This window comes from Triturus cristatus, chromosome 12, assembly GCF_964204655.1.
Source record: "Triturus cristatus chromosome 12, aTriCri1.1, whole genome shotgun sequence".
NCBI lineage: Eukaryota > Metazoa > Chordata > Amphibia > Caudata > Salamandridae > Triturus > Triturus cristatus.
This window is the reverse complement of record NC_140595.1, coordinates 795,184,713-795,211,428: the sequence shown is the minus strand read 5'-3', so window position 1 is coordinate 795,211,428 and position 26,716 is coordinate 795,184,713. Positions and strand designations below refer to the sequence as shown.

The window sequence follows — 26,716 nt, the reverse complement described above, 5'->3', positions numbered from 1 at the left end:
CTTATTTTTACAATATCTAAGAAGAAGCAATATCATACAAAAAAAACAGACTGTGCAGTCCACTCAGTTTTTGGTGAGGTGGGCAAATTATTTATCAATTCAGGGTTTCAAAAGATAAGAGGGAGTTAGACACAGAGAATTATTTGGCCTCCAAAGTAACAATCTTACACTCTAAGCGGAATGAATCACTTGTGTTAACAATCCAGAGTCTCAAGGAAATTTTATTGGAGACCCTCAACCACACATTCACAGTACGCAGTATATATTTTTTCCGCTCGTGTGGTAAGGTGGATAGTATCATCATTGGGTCATCACCACTTGAGGGTTTGGTTCTCCAGGTGATTAACCATCCTCCACCAGGAGTGAGTGTGTGTTTAGTGGCAGTCGTGAAAAGTGATTAAAAATATCTCCTATCCTGTATAAATGGTTTATTGGTCAGGAGAGGGATATTGTTCAAAGAAACGGAGGTGCTTAGGTGGATAGGTTACTGGTCCACAGCACCTCATGGGAGGTCAACATGTTTCGGAGAGGTTGTGGTTGAGGCGGGAAGGGAAAAATCTGCTCTAGAAGAGACTGTACTGCATTCTGAAGGGCATGTGAAAATCCGATTGCAGCAATCTGGCATGCAGTAGGATTGTTTGAGTACCTGTGTGATCTGCTAACACAGGAGACCAAGTGTGCTTTCAGTGAGGGGTATGATGTAGGGTTGAGCACTGGTAGTTTTCCATTACTCTGTTTCTTGAAGAGGGAGGGCAAGAAGACCAGAGTCATGCTGGTGGTCTGGGACATTTTCAAAAGTTACAAGCTACTGCTAATCGGCTCAGCATCACACAGTAAGGGACCATAATTTCAGCAGGGATCACCCGGCCATCTAACTTCAGCAATGGAACATGAAACCTTCCATCCATACTGCAGCAGTACAACATTTCAGTAGTGGCATAAGACTACATACCAGGTGATGTTTTTAAAAAGAGGAACACTCATGGCCTGAGCAATGCCCCTCATAGGCACAGACCCCTTTCCTCACCGTCATTTCTAACCTTTAGAATAAAATCAGGCGGCGTCCCAGGCCGCACTGTCGGTCGCAAGACACCATCATGATGGGAGTGTATCAACGTCTCATCTAAATCGAGTACGAGGATCTTTCTCTTCACATGACCTGTAGCAGAGAAAAGGAAAAGCAGTTTAGAGGAAGCAAAAAAAGAAGCCTGCAAGAGATGAACCAACACAACACCGGGGACCCACATGAAGTACTAATGTTTGGGTACTCCGAACCTGGGATATTCTAAGGACAGTGGCCTATGGGTACCCACACTGAGGACCTGCACAGAGGAACATTCTTACATATACAGTCTATCAGGTTTCACAGCAACAAAGATTTACAGGCGCTAAGCAAGTTTCAAACATGTAGAGTCACACTGGAAACAAGGCAGGAGCTTTCTACATCCCTAAAAGAACTTTAAACGCAAGGGAGAGTCCTGCTGGAACCAGAGCTAGAGAAGCAGTTACTTACTGAAAACCAAGACCTCCATCTCCAAGTGGCTGGAACTGGAACACATGGAGAGAAACTCCTACTTTCAAATTCTAAATAACAATGCCTTTCTCGCTTTATGTTTTAGAATAGCAAATGCATAATCACTCATAACAGACCTGTACTGTTCTTTTTTTCATGCCCTGGTTTAGAGGGGTCTATCAAAAATACACCAGTAACGTTACTGAATCTAGAAATGAAAACTCAAAACTCTTACAATTCCTAAATAATTCGGCAGAGGATGTCTATTGTGTTTTAGTACATAAAATAAACAAACCGGAAAGAAAGGGGGATTAGGCAAACAAAAAATACATGTTGTTGCAGTCTGCTTTTTTATTAGCATGTTGAATTAGACGGGAACAAAGAAAAACTAAGATGGAAACAGAAGTGAGTTGTCAAATGAGAGAAAGGGCAATATTACAGGTAGGAGGCTTAAGAGATTAATAAATTATGTAGTGACAGGAGAGGAAAACAGGAGGAAGGTATTGCGGAACTATTATAAGAGGGAGGGTGTAAGCTTAGGGAGGGAGGAGTAATAAAGATGTGGAAAGAGATGGGTCAGAGGAGACCAGGAAGAACAGAACGAGTCCACCACCCCGAACCCTCAACCGCAAAAAAGGAATTAGGAACAAGGCACAAGAAAGTGTTTTAAATAACTGACATAATAAAAATACACTAAAAAAAGGAGACGAATACGTTAACAAAACATTTTTTCACGAGAATGACATTCACTATGTTTGTCTAGTTTATATAACAATGTCATTCTAACTGAAGAATATGAGGATTTAAGAGAACTTTAACCAGAACAGATTTCCTCCACTCTGTTTTTGTTCACAACACATGCAACAGAAGAACTAAACCTGCAAGTACTTTTTAAGGACTCCACAATAGGACCTTTCTCACTATTTACAAGTATGTTATGCAAGGGGGGTAACCAGACGCTAATGAAAATGGAAACACAGTAGCAAGGTTCCCACCTCCGCCTCTCTCTGCCTTTCCGGAGCCCAGAGTTGCCTGTACTGCTAACAGATGCAAAAAGAACTATTGATGGACAGAATGCAGAATAATATCATACATTCACCCCAGTACAGAGATCTGGGCCTAAATCCATTGTTTTTTTGCTCACCATGCCATTCCAGTTTGGACCCAGCCATATGCAAATCAGTCTTGACCCTGGGCCCAATGGGAACAGTTCAGCCCGAACTGCTACGCCAGGTCCTCCCTGGACTGGAAACAAGCATCCTAGGACTGGTTTCGGGGTTTTACCCCTCTTCAGCCAGGATAGCTTGATTGCAGTGTCATGAGAGCACGGGACTCACGTCTGAGCATACCCGTCCCACTCGGGGTGACAAATGCAAAAAGAACTATTGATGGACAGAATGCAGAACAATGTCATACATTCACCCCAGTACAGAGATCTGGGCCTAAATCCATCGTTTTTTTGCTCCTCATGCCATTCCAGTTTGGACCCACCCTGAAACCGGTCCCAGGATGCTTGTTTCCAGTCCAGGGAGGACCTGGCCTGGCAGTTCGGTCTGGACTGTTCCCATGGGGCACAGGGTCAAGACTGATTTGCATATGGCTGGGTCCAAACTGGGGTGGCGTAGTGGGCAAAAGAACAATGGATTTAAACCAGATCTTTTGACTGGGGGAGAATGTTTGCATTGTCAGCATTCCATCCATCATTTGTTTGCTGTAACACGTTTCGCCCTAAGTGGGATGGGTATGCCCAGACGTGGGTCCCTTGCTCACTGCGCCACTGGAATCAAGCTAGCCTGGCTGAAGAAGGGTGACATACCCTGAAACGGGTCCCACGATGCTTGTTTCCTGTCCAGGGATGACCTGGCCTGGCAGTTCGGTCTGGACTGTTCCCATGGGGCACAGGGTCAAGACTGATTTGCATACGGCATGGTCCAAACTGGAGTGGCGTAGTAGGGTGGGGGATTTGTTGAGCTCCATTTTCATAAAACAGTTCTAGTTGCCCTCGGGCAGCATTGGTATATCAAGGTTTGGCAAAAGGAGTTGGATCAGCGTGGCAAAATACTGCGCCTGACCCACATTAGAGGTGTAAAGGCTGCCAATCAAAATCCAAAGCCAATGGAGCACTTCTAGGGTGCCAAGCAGTGCTGTGAGGAAAGTGAGGATAGGACACTTTTTAAAGTGAGGATTGTGAAAGCAAGGTTGATAACTGCAATCTAGAACCCGACAGCCACCTCTGTCAGCGCTCGGAGGGGTGCTGCAAGGCACCGATGCAAGCTTCAGGGCTCAGTGAAATGGACAACATGCTGTTAGCATACTATTTGTTATTCACATACTCCTGTAATCTTGCATCACATCCCTAAGGGACAGGAGGAATAGTAGAACAAGGGAACCTTCAGTTTCCGTCTCAAAATTCAACGGGCAGTCCTACACCAAGAATAACGTCACTGCAGGATAATTTGTCAAAATGTCCGTGAAGATCCTTAGCTTCGCACATCGACTTGAAGCTTTAGAAAGGCAAAACCTTTGCAGCAGTTCTGAGCCCACTCTCTTCCATTCACCTCTACCAGGGGCCGGCAATCTTGAATAGCCACTGGAACAACTCAGGATGGGATGGCGAAGTTAAAGTTAATTGCCACTTGTACAGCACACAATCTAACACTGGTATGATGTGCAGCGCCGTTGGGTAGTTCGGTTTATTTCTTCACGAAGAGGGGGGGGGGGGGGGGGGGGGGGGAGGAGCAGGGAGGGGGGACTGAGAGCAGAGAGAGAGAGAGAGGGGGTGGAGGAGCATGGCTTAATGAGCCATTACAAAAGCCAGATGGCCTGTGCTCGTTCACGCGCGCGTGACCGCACGCTGGTGGCCGGCAAAAGGGCTTTGGTAGCACTTTTAAAAGCCAGTTACTTAATGTCTCGCAGACCAGCGCATGCGCTGGCTCTAGCGAGACCTAAAAAGGGATCAAGACGAATGCAGCTTTTGCATAGGCCATGCCATGGTGGCTGCCTTTCCGGTCTACACTATGCTGGTTCAATAACAACCTACCTCACTCCTTGCTGTGGAAAATGACAATGGGATGCAAAATGCTGCCATTCAATTCATGCTGCTGTTCCCTGCCCACCTTAAAGTCATGATGGGGGACAAAACATTGTTCTTTATTGACCCACCTGTGACGTGGTGCTGGTTGGAATCCTACAGTCATGGACTGGACAGAGAACACAGCACGGATCCGCCCAAAAAAAATGCTACCACCGTGGGCAACATGCAGAGGCCAGGCGTTCGCACCCAGGCCAGGCGTTCGCACCCAGGCCAGAGGTCCGCACCCAGATCCCAAACAGGCTGAGAGGAAGAGGGTACTGGCACTCGACGCAGCGTCTGTCCTGGGGACATCATGGGCAAGCAGTGCAGCGGCCTTTTCTGAGCACTTAGACTGACACTATACCAGAGGAACTCGCCTACTTCTGACCCCATGGAAAGCAGAACACATCTAATGTGAGAGCCTCTTCCTCACCGCACATCATCACTTCTAACTTTCTTCCCCCCCTCGCAACAGAGGTTGCCTGCAGGGAGGACTCCTGGAGGGTACCATGCATGGACATCACTTTAGCGCCTGCTCCGCAATTCAGTCCTTTTCTCATGGGGCAGATTAGTTCTGGATCCACATGATCCTGTCCCATATTTTTACTTGGGGGTCAGGGATGGAAGACGAAGAAGAATGTAAGAATGACAAGGCAGCCACCTATCTCTGGAAACTCCCACAGAACATGTTGGCATTGGCAGTATGGGTTTTTCAATGGTTTGATTTCTAGTTTTGGACAGAGCACTGTTGAGACTCTGACCTGAGGCAGAAAATTGGGGACTGTTTTATTGCTGTTGCTCAGTGTTCGCACATAGCTGTGCTGCCCTCTTTAGGAAAGGAAAGAGGGAGGGGTGATGAGGCGAACCGCTCTGAATTCATCATCACTAACAGGTCAATGTGCTATACTTTCCTGACATGGAATGTTCTGGGAATGGGGGCTGTCCGTAAGCAATATAAAATCCTATCCTATCTGAAGCGTAGAAATGTCGACTTAGCTCTCTTGAGGAGACCCACCTGACGGGACTCTAAATTCTTAAAGTGCAAAAAAGATGGAGGGGACAGATTTACACGACCATTTATTCTGCTTTCTCTAGGGAGGTGTTGGTATGGGTTAACTTAGGGACCCTGCTAGAAGCCCTACAGGCACATATAAAGCTAGTAGAGGGCAGGCTCCATTGGCTTCGGATTTTGATTGGCAGCCTTTACACCTCTAATGTGGGTCAGGCGCAGTATTATGCCACGCTGATCCAACTCCTTTTGCCAAATCTTGACATACCAATGCTGCCCGGGGGCAACTAGAACTGTGTTATGAATATGGAGCTCAACAGAATCCCCCCCCCCAAGCCGATTCCGCTGCAATTAGATTAGCATAGTGCCTTTGAGATTGGCAGGAACGCTGGACTAGGAGGGATGAGTGGCGCAGCCTCCATTCTAGTCTGCATGAGAATTCTTTCTATTCTCCAGTGCAAGACTTGTACGTCCAGCTGGAAGCCATGATCTGCGGGGCTCGCAGTATAGATTAATTCCGCTGAGCACCAGAGTCAAACACTGTCTGAAAGTAATCCCTTACAGGTAGGCATATACTGGGGATGCCACATAGCTCCTATACCTACATTGAGACTTCTACCTAAATCAACTGACGTTCGGGTACCCTTTAGCTGATGTGATCACAGAGTACTATGCCATGAATACGCATACGGCCTCCAAACCTAATGCTGAATGGGATGCCTTTAAAGTGTTGCTCAAGGACACTGACTTGCTTGGTCGGTGGGAGTGTAGAGCTGCTTTGTGAGGAGCTGTCCACACTGGAAGATAACTTCAAGCACCTGGAAACCAGAGGGCATGACTTGCCCAGAAGCCTGACATACCCTGAAAGAGTAAAAACCAAAAGAAATGATGGACGGAGTGTTGAACATTGCAAGCACTCACCCCCAGTCAACTGATCTGGGTTTAATCCATCACCATTCTTTAGCCCACTCTGCCACCCCAGTTCAGACATGGCCATATGCAAATCAGTCTGACCCTGTGCCTCATGGGAACAGTCCAGCCCGAACTGCCAAGCCATGTCTTCCCTGGACCGGAAACAAGCTTCCTAGGACCGGTTTCTGGCATTTCAGCCGTCTTCAGCCAGGCTTGCTTGAATCCAGTGGCAAAGTGAGCAAGGGACTCACGTCTGAGCATACCCTGCCAACTTATGGCGAACAAAGCAAAAACCCTGAAAGAGTAACAGGAGAGACATTCGAAGATGCAAGGTAAACTCAACTCTCTAAACTCGCAGGAATACCTTAATACCACACATGCACAGGGAGGGCAGGCTGGTCAGCTACTGGTCTGGTTTACCTGACCTGATGACAGGGGGTGCCCCATTATGCAAATAACTGACCTGATTGGAAATCAAGTCTTTTCCCAATTTGAAATGCATGCAGTGTTCACACATCACCATAGGGGCCTGTATAGCGCTGGCAATGTCCCAGAGGACACTGGATACGTTTCTATCCAGGGCAAAGCTGCCACATTTACCGGCTCTGGAGCGGAGGCACTGGGGTGCCCCATTGCAGAGCCCGAGATCAGAGCTGCTAAATAAGAACTGGCTTGTAGCAGGCTGAATTTTACCATACGTATGCCTCCCTGCTGGACCCAAAGCTTGCTCCGATGTATGCCAGCACGTTCGACTGTGGATGCCTCCCGGACATGGCCAGGGAGGCCCTCGTAGTTTTAATGCCCAAAACTTTAAGTACTGCCCTTAATATGACGGCGTATCGCCCCCCCCCCCTCCCCCCACTGCTTAATTTAGATTATTAGATCCTTAGTAAGATACTGGCAACCAGGCTCCAACCCCACCTCACAGCCCTGATACACAAAGACCAAACCCCTCGCTCAATATACGGCAACTGCACCATATTCCTAACAAAACGCCTGAGACCCAGAAGCATTGGTCTTCTCCGTAGAAAACATACTCCGTACAGAAAACATTTGACAAGCTGCAATGGGACTACTTGCAAGCAGTCATGCGCCAGATGACTCCAGGCGAGGGGTGGGGCAGGTGGGTTCAGCTGCTCTATGGGGACATGCTGGCACATGTACGCATGGGCAGGTGTAGATCGACGCTTTTGGAGTCTACGAGGCAGGAATGCCCTTTCTCCCCATGCTCGACGAACTGGCGATTTGACCAGTAGCCTGTTTGCTACAGAAAGGAGGGTCGTGAGAGGGAGTTCTCATTGCACGACCGGGGGAACACTGACTCGCTTTATGCAGATGACATGCAAATTCTTTTCTGAGAGATAAAGGTATGGGTATTCCATGGAGCGTGCCCCTCTAGGAGGATTTCGGTCAAGTTTCTGTCCTACAGATGAACTGGCAAAAATCATGCATTTTCTCAGTGTACCCCAGGCTGACAGAACTTCCAGCAGCGGTGCGAAAGATTAGGCTCAGGTGGGAACCTATAGTGCTCAAATACTTGGAGGTAAAGAACTACCACGCCGACAGTGACATGAGAGGGCACCCTTTGAGAGTGCTGCCCACCCTCCAAGGTAGTGTTACTTTTGGAGGACACATATTCCCTATTATGGCCCACATAGCATTAACCAAAATGGGGATCTTGCAAAGAGTCCTTTACTATTTTGCCAATGTGCCCATTCGGATACCCAAGTGATGGTTTCAGTCCATCAATGGCATGCTCCGGGAACTGATCTGGGATGTGTCACTTCGCACCCTCCAAAGGCCGACCCACAGTCGGAGGGTCTTCGACTGTGAGCTGTACTATTATGCGGCACAGCTGCAGTGGACTGCTCCCTGGGTGGCGGGGCTCGGTCTCGCCGAGCTGAGGGAGTTTGGGTTGGCACACAGAGGGGACGGTATTGAACTATCGCTTACAGTGTGCCCACTTCCCAGTCCTAAGGTACACTAACAAGTGTGAACCATAGGTTCACCAACTTGTGATGATGAGTTTAGGAATTATATGCCAAAGGATCAGCTGTTTGTTCTTTGTACGATAATTGCTTTCCATATTATGCTTTTCCATTAACATCGAGATGTTGTTTTATATATCCAAAAGATGACCATTTGCACTAATCTAATCCAAGTATACCATCCAATAGTTTTATAGACCCAATGCATTTCGGGCCAAACAACCCTTCATCAGGGTTAAAACAACAAAACAAAATAATATATGGCAGAATGAGAACCACATGTCTTCCAATAACAAAAGAAATACTAAAGTTAACCAGGTGTGACTTCAACCTGTGACGAGCACATTTCAGGTTTGTTGTCTGTCATATACAAATGATGCCAATTGTGCCAATGTAACAGTAGAACTGAAATAATCAAAGTAAATTAACACCTCAAACGCGATCTTATGAAATAAAAACAACCTCTAAAAAATATAAAATTACAAGTACAACAGGCAAACATAAATAATTCAGGGTATTACCACCTCGCTAAAAACAACTAGGATGCATGCAGTAATCTCTGCAACTTGATACAGATCAAAACTAATTGGAGCAAATCAAAGGACTATTATATGCAATGGTTAATTGCTGTCATTATCAGTGCTCTATTCGCATGGGCTCCACAAGTGTAGAGATGAGCTCATACGAATATAAAGCTTGGCAAACATGCTCCCGCCTTGCTTTGCACCGTAAAGACAGACTTGCGACTAAAAAAACGAAGTGAAAGCCACAATGTTCATAACTGGAAATGTTCCTATTAACAATTACTGTCTGCCAGTGAGTGTGCCCGAACAGAAGTAAAAGCCTCTATGTTCAAAACTGGAAACTTAATGATTAACAATTAGCGGGAAACAGGGAGTAGTGAGCCCTTGCATACAATGGTTAAAGTTCAGTACATGCCTTTAAGATTGCAAATGTAGTGATTAGCTACACAACGGTGTCAGTTAAAAATGTATCCTTAAATGCATAGGTTGAGGTGCAACTCAGAGAACCAGAGATTCAGGTGAGCTCGGACACTAAAAAACACAAAACGGTTTAAGTGTGCGCATACACTTGGAGGGAATTCTATCCTTATCACTGTCAACATTGCATGAAACGTGGTATTAGCCATATTGCTGGGGGTCATACTGGCTCCATCTGGCCGGACATGACTCCTATAATTGACCTCAGATAGTTGATTACTAGTCCACTCATTTCATGAGGAAAACACAGTTTTAATTCTCGTTCCAGAGGAGGTGGTTAATTTTGTCTGGCTCACTGAAAATCTGTTTGCATTACTCTATGCACAAGCAATTCTGCTGGTGAGGTTTAGTGTCAGAGGAGGTTATTTCACATCCTAGCGACTAACTGCCTGGACGGGGGTAGGCGTGGAGACTCTTGGGAACTGCTATTCGGAGTGCTCTTTCTGCATGGCGGAGCTGGAGAGAGTTTTTAAACATACAGGGCCCCAATGCTGGCTGTGCAACAGCTGTACGGGGAGCTGGAGCTGTAACCCCCCCCCATACCTGGCCTACTATAGACTTTGTTGGTGTTTGTTCGATGGGGGGGACATCTGATCTACTGGCTGTACAGAACGGCGCTTTACATGAAGGGAAATGACCTGCTGCATTTGTAGAACAGATGGGAAACTCTGCTCCGTAGGGCTTTTACTGGAAAGGATTGGGTTCAAACCCTAGAACGTTTATACAAGTATACCTGCAACATAGGATTTAAATTTGAGCACATTAATTAGATGCACTGTACATACCTTGTAGCATATGGACCGAATGTTATGTTACGTACCACAGACTTGGGCTGCCCTAGATGCTCCCTGGTTGATGCAGAATTCTTCCTTATGGTGTAGAGCAGCCCAATAATTGAGCGCTTTTGGATGCAGGTCACGAGAGACCTGGAATGTACTCTAGGCAGTCAACAGCTTCATACAGCCGGTGTATGCCTTCTGTGGCTTTAAAGAAGGTGGCTGGAGAAAAAAAGCAGGCAAAAGACTCCTCGGCCTGGCCCTATGAATAGCCCGCTGTGACACTGCACATCGTTAGAAATATCCTAATAGCCACCCACATAGCTGATGGAGAAAGGCGGTGGAGATCTGGGCTTTGGCTAAAGGGGTAGTGCTGCATGCTGCAGAATATAGAGGAATGTGCAGGCGACCACTTGCTGACTTGTGGACAGAGGTGCTGACCAGCTTTCTAGACCAGGACCCTTAGACTGAGAAGAACTGGGACTCCTGCTTGGCACTGACGGGCTCCCACCATATACTGATATTCCGGATTCTTCCCCCCTCTGCACCTGCCAATCTTTCCTAACTGATGCGATACAGAGGAAAGATCTGAGGATCTTGTACCCGCCTGCAGCGCACTTTCCTATGGGAAAATACACTTAGCAACCTTTTTGTTACTGGTAATGTTTTATGTTCATTTTTATTAATTGGATGCAGATTTGTAGTATGAAAGAATGCATGCTGAATAAGATTCATCCTGTATTGGCAGACTCAAGTATGTTCTGCACAAATACCTAGAACACTCTGATCTGCAGTTAAGAAGAAATGCTGAACAAATATGCCCGGAACCCTGGAAAATAAGCCTACGAAATGACATGCTTACTGTAATATTTGCATAAACCAATAAAACTATACTTTAAAAAAAATAACCTATGTAATGCAAAGAGATTTTCAGTGAGCCAGACCAAATTAACGACCTCCCCTGGAGCAAGAATTACAACAGTGTTTTTCCTCATGAAATTAACGGACTGGTAATCTACCCGGAAATGTGCCATTCACACATGGAATTAAATTCAAGACAATGGTCGCCTAGTTAGGGGCTACTTGAAAGTATGAAAACATGTACAGATCGTGCGATAGTTCAAAAAGTGCTGTTTTGTCATTTGGATGCTTTTTTGACTTAGTGACATTGTTGGCCTATATTCACATATAGTGTGGGCAAAGAGCCCCAAGCTGGAGAAGGACCCTGAAAAATCATGGAAGCCTAATAGTCATTTGTGGTCTTCTGAAAGCGATCTGCAAAACTCATCTACTTTCACATTTTCTACACCGGAAAATGGAACACTGTAAACTGAAGACCATTGCCAAAAGTAGGTGTAGAATTGTAAGAGGTTCATTGAGAGGGTTTGGATGTGTTATCCATGGGTAGTTGAGGTACAGTGATCAGTCACAGTGTACCTCTGCAAGATCAGTATGTTGTCCAGCTGCAGGGAAGGAATAATTCCAAACCAAGATGGACTGCCTTCAGTTTCAGCATTGGATGGGACATGTCCTTTCCTTCCCCAGATAGGCAGCTTTGATCATTAGGTGATCTATGCAGTTTTCCACATCCTGTCGTGGAAGCATCTGTCTATGACGACAGACTATGCCCCACTTGAACATGGTCTGGCACCACCAGGAAAGGGATTTGAGAGTAGCTTTGAGCATGTCAATATGTCCTCATTATCTCCAATCCTTCTTGGAGTGGGTCTCAAGTGCATAAATGCCTGTGGGATAGTAAAAATGCAGGACACCAATTAATTAATCTAGCTGCATTTTAAGACAACAATCAAATCAAAAAGGCACTTCTGATGCACAAAGAATAGCCCCTTTAATGACGAAAAAACTATTTTGAAGTATTTTATATTGTCCACCAGAAGACAGGTTGATGTGCTGTGGTTTACACCTGTAATCCTGGATTGTAAAGTACATCGGAATTTGTCTGAAAATGGTGTTATGCTTTGGTACAATTTTGCCTTTAGAAGCCAGTCATTCTGGTAGGAATAAACTCATCTAAATTTTCCAAAGATTGGGCTGCACGAATGCAATGCATTTAGAAAACGCAAAAGCTCCCATTTGTTCGCTAATTTCAAATCAAGTGGGGACCTGAATTCTTCTTTTAGATCCCCTTTTGCCAACAGGAGATTACAGGAGTAAATTCATTTGAACTTTGTGCACTATTTTAATTAAATATTCAGTATGAAGTCGTACCATCTCTTAAACAAATCTGTTAATAAGGGGTGTGCTTGGTTACTTTTCATCCAGAATGTTTGTGGTGAAATCATCTCTTAAATCTCTTGATGCTGAGAATATTGTGAATTTTAATGTTACCATTACTTGGATTTTCAGCCATGGAGCAGAGGTGTGCTATTCACTGCTTTTGGGTGGTTCCATGTTTTTCCTTTGCGGCTAACAACTGGGCTCTTCCTATTGCTTTGTCTCTGGAAGGATGATTTAATTTTTGTCCTTCATGCTGCTGCTGTCTTTAGCGATTTTGAATCCCTAATGAGATTGCTGGTTGGAGAACCCCCTTGATGCTTCCTAAATTCAGTATGCCAAGCTAGTGACCTCATTGCTGGTGTGGAAGAGAGTTCCAATATCTTGGGCCTGGCATCTTCATTTGGGGTGTGATTTTCAAGGACAAATACTTAAGCTTCTGGGATGCAAACAAAAAGACTTTAGTATGGAAATAGGGCAACTACTGCAATTCCTGAGAGAACCTATCTGATGTGAAAACGGACCTTCTTGGAATCTATCTGTTGCCGGCACTGTAAATGTAGCCGGTCATATACTGGTTGTATTTCTGTCCATGAATGTCATGGCACTAGCAGCTCCAACGTTAGTAAGAGGTGTGTCATACACTTAATTTCTCCTTTGGCATGCATGGAACGACTCCAAGAGTAGAGTAAATAATGTGTAGCAATGTTCCCTCTTTACAGTGAACAATCAAGGAGTCACAAGGTAGATTCATATCCAGAGAAAATAGGTTCAACTCGAAATCTTTGTATTTCCTTCCATATGCTTGAGATAATTAGAGGAACGAGTGGCAAGAATGTCTCCAAAAAATGTTACAGAACATCAGGAATCAAAGAAGCCATGTACAGAATATCGTTGAACTACAGATCTTAAAGACTGCAGGTTAATACATTGGAACATACATATTTCTAATAAACTGATGGCCAGATCATCAACAGAAGAGTCTTTGAATGAAAAAACTTGACAGGCGGTGCCTCAGCAATACTTGTATTGGGCAAGGAAAATCTCTACACGATCTAAGAAATGAGTACTCACCAGCTACGAGGTAACCTGCTCACGATCCCTCTATTTGGGATAGAGGAAAATCTTGCAGCTGACACTACAGACCAGAAATTTAAATTTTAGTCTAGCTGAAGCATTCAGAGGCCTTTTTACTCTAACGAGATGGATGCGAGCCGCCCTTTCAGAAATTTGGGATTTTAGATTCATTCAAACCCAGGATAATTAATATACTGCTTGAAGAAACCACAATTCAACGTCCTTTCCTGACATCGGAGCCTGAGGGCCCATCTTCTATCTACTTACCACCATACACCCCTGGTGGTTTTAGGATGTCCCCATAGTTGGTCCTGATGAAGACTAGACTAAGATTTCCAGCTATCTACATTCATCCCCCAGGGTCGAAACATCGACGGCTATACCTTATATTCACCATTGTGGACAAAAGTGATAGGCTTTTCATGTGTCTCTCATATTTTGGTTTTGTAAATAGCTTGGCTATGTACCTTAAGCCGGATTGGCACTCTGTAGGATTTAGATGAATATATTGTTCACTGCACTCCCCCTCACATGTACCTTCACTTTTACACCACGCTGCACTTACCTTTGCTCTCCTAACTGGGCACCGCTTTTGAATTTTGTGATAATATTTTGAATATGCACTTTTGTTGTATCCTCAGTGGACATGATAATTTGTGTTCCATTTGAATAAATGCACTGAATCCATCTTGAAATTGCTTTTGGATCAATTCTATGTGTGATGTTAATAGGTTTGTCTTAATGTACTATGTCCACTAGGGTCATTTGTTCTTTGTACCGTACCTTACCCAGGTTCTAGTCATTTGTCTGGGTTCATCTCCTTGCGTTATAAATATTTCAAACAAGAGGCACAAATAGAGGTCACACCAATTTCAGATGTTGGACTCTGGGTATTTTGAGGCTGGTCTGTGTTCCTCGGAGCATCAGTCAGTTTTTTAGGTGGTCCTGGATGTCGAAACTCCACAGGGCATGCTAATGTGGAATTAAAGAGGTGACTGGGACCCCAACACCTCCGTTACACAAGCAACATGGTTCCATTCTATTAAAGATACAGTTAAGCAACTGCATGCATAGGAAACACTGCACACACACAAACTGAAAAAGGTCAAAGACAGAAAATGCCTTCAGAGCAATAAAACAATGCTAACTAATTTCGCTCCAAACCCACCATCAGCAAAGCCCAAAACACAATTCCTTAAATTTCCACTCTCCTGCTTTGTACTTACTTAGTCTGCTTCGTGAGGTAGGGGAGAGAGGAAGAATATCGTAACGCACTGTCTGGTACTGGATGACCTGCAGGAGAGAAAAAAGTCTGAACTTCACTATGAAAAAAAAACATTTTTCAGCCGTCATCACTGCATGCAGAATTTATTACGGGTATATACTGACGCGTGCTAGCAATGTTTGAATTCTCTTACTACTACAAAAAACATTTGAAGTAACAATTTAATAACCTGTATGTCCACCCTTCAACTCATGCTCCAGAAACTTTGAAGCACCGGACGGCACAATTTATTTACCAGGCTTGTATAGGATTTGCTCCAAAGGGGTTTTACATAGATAAAAGCTTACATAATTAATTCTGAAATATCTACCATGACACCGCAGTTGAAACAGTTTCAGAGAACTTGGATCATCTCTCGTCCAAGGTGATGTAACCCTGTACTTTCTCTCCGCCTATTCATCTGACAAGTGCGCAAAATTAGCTCCACTTACACAGAACAGCACTGTACACAAAAACGCTGGAGCCACTCCTGGTATACAACTGCATTCTTAGTGTACAACATTAGCTCCAACGTTTTTTTAAACAAATGTCTTAATTGCAAAGCAAAAGAGTGAGCAAGTAATCAATTTTACAACTACCAAGAATGGTGCAAATGAGGCACATATCTAGAAGTAGGGTAAACAATCTTTAATACTAGAGGTCTTTGAAAAATTGAGATACAGCAAGTAAAAGAACTACAATAAACAAAAGGTGTCAAAATGTGCTAAAGGTAAGGGCAGAGTTGCTGCCAGTAGGCACAACAAACTAAGCAGACTGTTTCTTAGCACGAAAATTAATCAGTTTGTTAAATAACTACTGGAACAAGCACACAACACCCGCCATGTTGCTCTCAAATGTTTTTAATTTGAGTACCTTTGGCAAATTGGAGTTTTGAGCGTGAGGCGGTGTAAGTTATGGGGAGTTGTGTGTGTTGATAACACCTTTATTCAACCCCTCCAATTAACTCTGAGCACTGAAAAACTGTTTATTCATATACATTTGGGACTTACTGAATGAATACCTGTGGGCAGCTGACTACCAGGTGCTCCAAAATTATCTAGGGAGGTCTGGTTCTTAGTACAACCTTGTCCGGATTAACAGCCAGGAAAGGAGGTTTTTAAGAGCGAGCCTGGAGCTCACTCACCCTGCGAGCAGAGGTGATGGCAACCAGAAAGGCAGTCTTTAAAGTAAGAAGTCTGAGAGGACAGTTATGAAGCGGCTCAAAGGGAGCGCACATAAGGTTAAGTCAGAACCAACTTCAAGTCCCACTGAGGAATTACGAAGTGAACAGGAGGAAAAAGATGAGTAATGCCCTTGAGGAAGTGATTTACAACAGGAGATTTGAAAAGAGAAGGCTGATCAAGAAGCCTAAGAAAGACTGAAATAGCCGAGAGGTAGCCCTTTAGAGTGCCCAGAGCAGAGCCCTGCTGGGCCAAAGAAAGTAGGAACAAGAGAACCTCAGAAAGAGGGGCAGAAAGGGGATCCACAGCCTTTGCTGTGCACCATGCCACAAATGTGTTCGATCTACAGGCGTATACAGTCTTAGTGGAGGGACGCCAGGCTGCCAAGATGACATCACAGACTTTGGGAGGCAGATCAAACGACATCAACTGCCGATGCTCAATCTTCACGCAAGGAGGCGGAGGCTGGATAGGTTCGGTGGAGGACCGTCCCCTGCTGCTGCGACAGAAGATCCGCCCGAAGAGGCAGTCTAATCGGAGGATCGATGGCCATGTGTAGCAGCTCGGGATACCAGACTCTTCGTGCCCAATCCAGAGCTACAAGAATGACTTGTTATATAGCCCTCTGGGACACGGTCGACAATGCGAAGTTAGCGTGAGCTTTGCTGCCATGATGCTGCTTTTGCGCACGTTACTACATGACTGTATGCAAGACTCTGTTTATGCCTTTCACATGAGAACTGTCTGCTTTTCACGTTCTCTGCTGAGTTCTTGGAGTTTAGTCTGAACACGTTGTACAAGGTCGATAAACAATGCCACTTGTTATTCTGTTCTGGTCAGTCCCTAGCACCTAGACAGAACATGTTAAACACAGCTGCAATGCTGAAGACTCATGCTTTGATATTACGGGGATGCATGTTTTAACACACACTTGGAGGGAGCCTTTCCAAGAAGAAGAGCTATGCTGTTCCAATGATGTAAACCTTACATGCAGGCTTTAAGGTATGGGATCTGCTGTCAAAGCCCAGATATCTTCCTATATACAAATACAATTCTTCCAGTCAAGGGGAGGGTGGTTAGGCCTTATAGTCCCTTTTCCACTGTCTTAATATAATGACCCCCCCCCCCCCGTACTCTATGGCATTGTAACAATGGTAATTGTTCTGCTGAGTTTATGCATTTTGCTGCTGGTAGTGGCTCGTATACTGTATTGTAGAACACGATAGCTAAAATAAACATTTTAAACTATTACGGTGACTCTGCAAGTATACCTAACTCGAAGGCACTACATCCCCGTTGGATACAACGGGCTACGTCTTTGACATCTTCTGATGTCACGTGTATCTTTGACCCTGCACTTCAGAAAGGAGTTTTTACAGTATGAACATGTTCAGCCTCCTCCTTTTTCGTTGCTTCCTTCACATGAGTACGAATGTATCATTTATACCTATGGCTCGGCTCAACCGGCCACTGGCTCCAAACACGCTTATTCAACGGCTTGTGCAATTGTTGCTGGCTTAATTGTCAATGGAGAGTTTAAGTCTTCCAAAGTGCATACTCAGGCACTCGGAGACTGTACGGCACAAATGGCGGAGCTGCATGCTCTTGCTCTCGAGTTTGCCGATCCTGAAGTGAATATTCTTATTGTGTGCGAATCCTACTACTGTGTCCAGTTTTTTAATGACAACTTATTCTTTTGGTCTCAAAATGACTATTGAGACTCTAAGGGCAGCGCAATTAAGCATAAACGCTTTGGGTTTGAGTGGCAGACCTTAAACAACGTCTGCCCCTCATACATGTTATACATACTCTTGGCCATCAGCGTGTGGGAGCACATGCTCTTGGTAATTCTTTGTCTGACGAAGTGGCCAAATCTGCAGTAGCCAAGTGTTTCGTAGCAGCAGTTACAAGGTCCATGTCTAAAACAGATAATTATATTCTGGCAGCGGTAGCTGCTACAAGGGAGGGAACTGCTTATCTTCAGGGTTTCCCTTCAAACTACTCTTAAACCATTTGGCTATATATATATATATATCTTGATCACTGCGGTCCATTGTCTTCTGATACTGCGTATAAATATGTATTTGTTGCAGTTGATTTGTGCACTAAATTCCTTTGGGTTTGGCCACAACGCAGTGCTGACGCTCAAAATGTCATCAGGGATTTGAGTGTCTTTGTCGGAATGTTTGCCTGTGGCAGCTTCCATTCAGACCAAGGCCCAGCGTTTGCCTCTAAGGCATAAAAGGATGCGATGAAGTCAATGAGGGTGCTGGTGCAGTTTTTGTCTCCATACAGGCCAGAGGGCAATTCAATTGTGGAGCGAATGAACCGTGACATAAAGCAATCCTGGACAGCTAGAGTCTTAGGTGCTGGCAGGAACTGGCTGGTCCATGGTGTTCAACGTGCACTCAATCTCCCTAGAAGAACTCTGGGTGGGCGGACCCCATACGAAATGCTCTTTGGCATTAAAATGTTTGTGCCAGACCTCTATGGTCTAGACGTTGTGGCGGCTGCCGCAACTTTTGACGTAGATAATCATTCTAATGTGTTACAGGATCTACAAACTACCTGTGATAACTACGCAACTGAACATTTAACCTCTTCCAATGATGCAGCACTGATGATTCCGGTTGCCGGTTGGCTTCCCAAGATTGGAGATCTGGTACGAGAAAAGCTGGAGAACAAAAAAGAATTTGGTCCCTCATATCGTGCACCAGTTCCAGTACTTGGATTGAAGGGTACTCTTACTGTGATTTTACCACATTTACCGATACATCTCAGTGGACAATGTCAAGTTACACCATCTGGCCGATTCTGAATAGTGCAACACCTGCGGTTTCCTGCAACGATATTTCCTAGAATCCGGTAACCTCAACGTCTACGATTGCAGCATGTACCGGTGAGGATGAGATGAAAACTGCTATTGATCTTTCGCCTGTTCTACCTCCATCGCCTTCCAACGCGGATGTCGAGTATACATATCCCACAGACGAGTCCCAGAGGGAAGTGCCAAGCAATCCTTGACAACATCATGCTGATACATCACATTATTTTGGGGGACCATACCAGCTTCTCTTATGACTCATCCTCCTCGACTTCCGGTTTGGCTGTCCCACCGACTAAACAAAGTATTTTCTTCTCTTGGTTCAAAAAGACTTACCTGGTCCCTCCATGGACCTATATTTGGTTGGTACTTATCCTGATTTTCCTTTTCATGTTGATTGGATTTGTGACAGTATTCTTTTTACTCATCAATGGTCAATATTTGCCTGAACGCTCTGCTGTGAACTTGGTCGATGGAATTCTGGCCACTCACACCTTGTCCCATATCATGAAACGTGATCAGACACTGGTGAACATTTCAGAAATCCCGGTTGCAGATGGCATAGTTTGGGACAAAGTAGCTTTTGAAATTCACGGTCCGACTGAGGTGCTCGGGGTGCCATACGTGTTTCGCGTCTCATTAGGAGATGTGGTAACACAAGACATACATTCGGACGATTGGGATGTACAAGCAGTACATACACTGTTCTCGGATTTAAAATATTATACTGCTTTTGATGCTGAAGATTTGTATTTAAATTTGGCAATTCTGCTGATCTGTTTTGTTATCAACATTATGGGCATCATTTTTGTACATAAGACAAACACATTACGACCTATTTTTAATCACACTCAATGGGAACATTGTCCTACTCCCATACAAGAGAGTTCTAAAGCTCTTAGAGAGAAGTTAACATATTTTACAGATGACACGTCTAATCCAGAATCGTACTACTTTAAACTACAATTGTCATCTCAATCCAAATTTATCTTGACCCACACTAAATTGATTTTCTCCAACTCTTTTAGGACAAAATTGGCCACACAGGGTTATGATTACGGGAAAAAGACCATTGAGTTAAAATCGCTCTGGGGTACTAAGCAGTGGCAGGTTCAGGGAACTGAGGAATTACATCGTACCTGCCTGATCCCAACTCCAATTCTTTTTAAATGATACAGTGTACCAAACGACTTGTTTCGGCCTGGCAACTGTAAAACATGTAAATGGCATCCATTCCGTCCTTAGCGGAATACAATTTGCGTGCTCAGATGAATTATACTATCGATACAGGCATTGTTGCGAAATTACACTTTCAATGTCTCCGAAATTGATTCATCCGGGTGGTTGGTGTGGCAAACAAATTCGAATGCATGTCAATTGCGTTTTTTTAATGTAACACCGGGTTTCACACAGACTAAACCGGATCCTCGTTATCCACTTACACATTTGGTTACCACATACTCGGTGGGTAAATTACACCTTAGCATCTGTGAAACAACACCTCACACTTTTGTCGAATTTTATCAATTTGGCTGATTTAATCTTAGGACCAAGGACTGCTAGGTCTAAGAGATTTATTTATGCCGCTTGCAACAAAATTTGGAAACTTTCGCACATCGAGGCAGATCTTAGTCTGCGCCAAATTGATCAAGCAATTTTGGAAAAGGTCCTTGCCGTGGTCAACAATAGCATCGATACACTTTCATCACGCATTTATACATTGGATAATATTGTTTCTTCTGTTATTGCTATTGTTCAGAGTTATGTATCTGTGTTGTATCATGGTCAACATCAATTAAGATCTGTTATGCAGTTTGCATGGACGTTGCAAACTCTCAAAATGGGAAAAGTCCCTTGGGATTATTTGAATGCTTCTGCTTTGTTTCTACTGTTTAATCTTACTGGTAAACAGAGGTTTGTGTCCATGAAAGATGCTGCATAAACACTTTTGCATATTGAACAATAAGAGCCCTTGCGGTTCTCTGTAGCGGAAACGGACTCTGCTGTTTGGTTAATTCATGGGGTTCTCGCTCTCTTTTTCGCCGTTTCACTTTAAATCATGCATGCACCATTTTACGATTGGCCGTTTTGAACCACTGGGTCGTGCATTTCTCCACGAATTGTGGTCAACAGGAGGATAAGGAAGTTTTTCTAACAGGGAGGACCGCTATTCCACAGTAGGATATTCCCTGGTTTGTAAACACGTTAAATTGCACAGCGTGTGCAACTTATCAGCGCCTAATCTAGCTTGTTTTTTTTAAAGGAACCCCAGTGCCGATACTACTTCCCGCTTTTACTTTGCTTACTAACGGTAGTTATCTTATTTTGAACAACCAAGACTGCTGTGGTTTACGGGCAGGAATTCCGTATTTAGTAACAGTTTCACAGCGTGTAACTTGTTGTAGCAATGTGCTTTTTCCGCCCACGCGGGAGGGTGAATAGTTCCATTTGGCCTTCCATTCCCACATTGAAAACAGATTTTAACAAATTGAGCAGGCTCAAAGCGCTATTATTCCAACAAGAAGTGGCTCTCACTTCGGCTCGAGAGACCTTAGAGTTACAGGTGGCTAGGACATCTCGAGAGATTCAGTCCCTTCTAAACACTAACTTTCCACTTCACTTTTGTGGAGTTTATACATCAAATATTTAATGGGTCTGACACTAAAGGCCTCGCACATTTTTTTAAAACGTGTGGGATCCAGCCTTGTGATTTCCTTTTAGATGATATTTGGAGTAATACCGGCTTTTATTCAGTCTATTTTTTCCAGCGTCTTCAGAGGGTTCCCTTATTTACTGGTGTTAGCTGGTGGAATCCTGCTTCTTCTGTTCCTGCTGCGCAATGGCTGATCATCTTGTGGTAATTCACAGACCAGGCCAATTGCAACTGTACCGTGATCGAATGTAACAAGTTTTTGGATGCTTGCCATTAGCAACGATTGGTGTGAGTTATGGATTCACTTTTCGCTTTGCCTACTTTACTTGCGTGCAACCAGTGTTTTACTGTCAGCGATGCCCCTTCTATCGGGCTATGGCTTTATGCCTCTCCAATACGTCATGTCCAGTCCCGGATTTTATCCAGTTAATGGGTCTCTTATGACCAGGCTTGTTCTGGAAATGGCCTTATGGCGCGTGCTGCAGCACTTGGAGTATTGACTGAATGGGATATCTGTGCGGATTCACAGAACCTCCTGCATCAGTGTTTCATCAAATATCACGCGAGTTGTCCAATTATGCTTTTGGAAGCGTCAGATTACAAGGAGCACATTTGTTCCTTCGACCTACTTGATTGGATGGCATTCCTTTTCTCTACTAACGATAGGGATGATCTTTCGAAGGGTATTGCATTCTTAACTTCACGTACTTATATGGTTTTACCATCTCCTTCATAAAAACATTAATACGGAGACAACACTTTATTGGATTTTTTCTTAAATTTTCCCATATTTGTTTTTTTGATTTTTTCCCAAAGCTTTGAACTCGGTTTGTTTGGCTTTTGAACTCTGTTTTGGCCCTTTGTCTATGTCCTATGAAGTTACCAAGGGGAGTGTGTTATATGGCCCTTGGGGACATTGTCAAGTTAGCATGAGCTTTGCTGATGCATGATGCTGCTTTTGCGCATGTTACTACATTACTTTATTTTTGCAAACTCTCTTTATGCCTATCACGTGAGAACTCTCTGCTTTTCACGTTCTCTGCTGCGTTATTGGAGTTTAGTCTGAACACGTTGTACAAGGTCCATAAACAATGCCCCTTGTTATTCTGTTCTGGTCAGTCCCTAGCACCTAGACATAACATGCTAAACAGCTGCAATGCTGGAGCCTCGTGCTTTGATCTTCATCACTCTGGGCAGTAGTGGTATAGGCGGAAAGGCGTACAACTCCACTCGCGACGAAAAGCAAGTGCCGCCTGGGAAATTCCAACGCGCTGAATTGCTTATATTGCGCGTTCTCTTCGGTGGCGAATAGATCTAACCAAGGCTCTCGCCCCTGCTGAAAGAGACCTTGCGCCACCTCTGAGTGAAGACGCCATTCGTGATACATCATGCACCTGCGGCTGAGTTCGTCCACCCTGGCGTTCAGGGAACCTGCCAGGTGTTGAACCACCAGGGATATGCCCTGATGTCCAGAGACAGAGAGCCTCCTGACATAGGGTCCATGACCCCACCCCGCCCAGTTTGTTGCAGCACCACACGACAGTGGTGTTGTCCATAAACACCTAAACTACTCTTCCCCGGACAGAGGGAAGGAGTGCATCGGCCTCCACTGTGAACTCTGTTTGGGGAAGGGAGAGGCACCTGCCGTCGACCTAATAGTAGTTCGTTAGCCACCACACCACTGCAATTGGTGCGCAGTGCCCTCCGAGATCTGGACACAATCGGACAGGTTCCCCTGATGTTGCAGGGGGCCATCAGGCCCAGTAGCCTGTGGGTCATCCTGACCGTAACCTCGTGATAGAGGCTGAAAGATCGGAATCATAGCCAGAATATCCCAGACACGCTGTTCAGGGGGGATAGACTCGAAAGCGAGTCGTGTCCAGAACGGCTACGATGAAGAGGAGCTTCTGAGAGGGAGTCAGGTGCGACTCTGGCACGTTGAGGAATAACCCCGGTGAATGCAGGGGGGTCGGCAGTAGTGTGGAGGTGGGAGACGACAGCCTGGAGCGAGCCTGCCTTCAACAGCCAGTCGTCAAGATTTGGGAAGACTGGAACCCCTGATCTGCGCAGATGAGCTGTGACCACCGCCATCACTTTCGTGAACACCAGAGGGGCACTGGTAAGGCCAAAGGGGAGCAAAGTGAACTGAAAGTGCTCGTCGTCTACCGCGAACCGCAGGTAACCCCGGTGGGCGGGCGATGTGAAAATAAGCGTCCTGCAAGTCCAATGCTACCATGCAGTCTCCAGGGGTGAGGGCAGAGAGGACATGAGCTAACGTCAACATTTTGAACTTCTCCTTCCGGAGGAAGTAATTGACGTTCCTGAGATCCAAGATAGGACGCAGGCCTTTGTCCTTCTTGGGCACCAGAAAGTAGTGGGAATAGCAACCATGACCTATTTCTGGGACAGGAACTCGCTTGATGGCTCCCTTGGCCAAGAGTGCCGAAACTTCTTGTTGGAGACGGGTCAGATGATTCTCCGACATGCGATGGTCCTGAGGTGGCATGGATGGAGGGGTAGTCTCGAAGGAGGGGGGTGGGGTGTCTTGTGAGGTATCTAAACCACTGGCTTCCCCCAGTTCCTCTCTCCAGTCCAGTTTGTAACCCAACTGGTCAGTTAAATGGTCTCCAAATCTGGTATCGGTCGACGCTAGTCCGGATTTTGTCTACATCGAGGCGGAGGCCGGAGTCGATGCCGGCTGCGAACACAACCGGCATCTGCTCCAGATGTGGTGCCGGTGGATTCAGCGCCTGGGGAGGTGTAATCAGGTTGACCAGTGCCGATACGGATCCAGGCCTGGATCCAAGGGGACTCCGCGGTGCAGGGGCCGGAGCCGCCGAAGCCCCAGGCCCCCAGATGAGTCCAGGGTCCTGAAGGCACGCCGGCTTCGAAAAATTGGCGAAGCTGGGCAGGGGTCGCTTCTGGTCCCAGGAAGGGAGGGAAACTGAGTCGACCCGTCAGGCTGCGCACGCAGAGCTGTGGGAGTGGCACCACCCGCAACCCGCACGCGCCTCTTCCGCGCCCGGAGGCGCATTTGAACAGAGGAGAACCCCGGTGGAGCAGGGGCTCCGTTTGCTGTGCCAATAACTTCCAGGTTGCTATACCCTGCCATACCTTGCCGGTCTCATCTCCTGCCGCCTGTGTCCCCTGCCGCCGGTGCCGTCCTGGCATCTCGGCGCAGCCGCAGTGAGGGGAGGACTACATTTCCCAGCATCATTTGCGCAGGAAGCTGCACACGCCTCTTCCGCCCCCGGAGGCGCATTTAAACAGAGGAGAGCCCCGGTGGAGCGGGGGCTCCGTTTGCTGTGCCAATAACTTCCAGGTTGCTATACCCTGCCATACCTTGCCGGTCTCATCTCCTGCCACCTGTGTCCCCTGCCGCCGCTGCCGTCCTTGCATCTCGGCGCGGCCGCAGTGAGGGGAGGACTACATTTCCCAGCATCATTTGCGGCAGGAAGCCGCACACGCCTCTTCCGCGCCCGGAGGCGCATTTAAACAGAGGAGAATCCCCACGTCGCGGGATCGCGCGCGGGTGGCGCCGGGCTGAGCCCGGGCAAAGGGCGGGCCCTCTGTGGCCCTCAGAGGCCAGAAGAGGCTGGGCTGGGCCATCCCCCTTCGATTTCGACCCAGGTACTTTTGTATAACTGTGTTCTTATCACTAAGCCACAACTGTTCAGCCCAGGACTCTGGACATTGCATAATATTCGTGAACAGTGGACTCCGGACTCCTTTTGTAAGGAACTGAAAACTAACTAAATTGTTATTAAAAGTAGGGTTGTCTAGCACTATCCAATTATATCGCTGTGAGCTTATTGGGAGGCAGGGATCAGCGTAGATTATTGCACTATGGCTACCAAACCTAAAACGCGCTCCACTAAGGGGAAACCACGCACACCACTCATTCCCACAAAACTGGGGCTTGACCCCATTAGGACACACAGCGCCACCAACTGCAATAGATTTAATGCTAAGGAAGGTCATTGGGGCTGTTAACGCGGAGATTGAGCCTACACAGAGGCGCTTATCGAGGACACCCACTAATATTCCCCATACACCTATACAAAACTACATCTATACAAACCACTGATTTAAACCTTTGTGAAACTTTACACAATGGCAGTCTTGACGCCTCACCTGAAGCTGTCCCCTGTGGCCAATTGGTAACAGATGCTGGGTCATCCCCCGATCGGGTTGAAAATAGAACACTTAGAACCAGAAATAGAAGTAAAAGACGGGGCACCAAGAATATACATACCAGAAAACAAAAACCAACTAGTGGGGGTGGTAAGATACATACAATAGATGATGAGGCCGTGGAAATAGAAGTTCCATGTCCCTTAATTCCTCCGGGGTGGTTGAACCCTGTAATTGCTGACCTCCAAAAACATCTGGAGGCTTTCATTGCTACCCAAATAAAATCACTAGTTAGCAAGTTAGACAAAATTGCAAATGAATTGCAAAAACAGGCCATGATGAAGGAGACCACAAATTCCAATCTCACTGGTAATGCCACACCAGTAGTGACCACCTTAACATGGCAAATTCCAGCTAACAATAACTGTGCAAGTAACGAGCAATGCACTATAGTACAAGTCCATGCTTTGCCCAAAGCCTCAGCTCACCCTGAGGAAAGACGTATCCAAAAAGGTGGGAATTATGACACCCATAAACCCCAGTTGCAGCCCAACCCATCTCAGACTCAGACAGGGAACCTTGCTACTCATAGCCAGAAAGATAATTTCCAGGCAGGATGGGAGCGTACGGATAGAACCCACTCCCCCCTTCCATGGGTAAATTTACCTCCTGAAGCAAGTCCCTATGTTGTTGTGTTTGCTGGGGTACCTGAACTAAGGATGGGTCAGAAAGAGTCATACATGGAGCTTAAAAATAAGATTATTAACTGGTTGAACATACATAGGCCACTACAAGGGCAGGAACCTGGAGAAATCCTTCATGTTAGGGGAGCAACTTGGGTTGGCAGCAGAAGGAAAGATATTGAAGCGAACTGCATTATTGCAAACTTTAGGAATCCGAACCTAGTGGAGTACATACTGAGCAACCATAATAGGAATGCGACTAGTACTATAAGATCCATGTCACGAGGGTACTTCTATCCCAGAAATTGTGTTACCTATCCCTTAATTCATACACAGGCAAGAAGCGACAGAGAAGTAGATGGGTACCAGGCAAGGAAATATTAATTCAGTGGC

At 45.6% G+C, this 26,716-nt stretch overlaps 1 protein-coding gene across 2 annotated transcripts in view; it reads right to left on the bottom strand.

Moving 5' to 3' along the window:
• CTDNEP1 (CTD nuclear envelope phosphatase 1) overlaps positions 1-26,716 on the bottom strand; it is a 78,263-nt gene that overhangs the window by 18,992 nt on the left and 32,555 nt on the right. For both annotated transcript variants that reach the window (XM_085637439.1, XM_085637440.1), the window contains exons 2-3: positions 14,811-14,877; positions 1,041-1,159 (exon numbers count right to left, since the gene is read on the bottom strand). In XM_085637439.1, the coding sequence (XP_085493565.1) occupies positions 1,041-1,159; positions 14,811-14,877 (186 nt within the window). The remainder of the gene's footprint in view (positions 1-1,040; positions 1,160-14,810; positions 14,878-26,716) is intronic.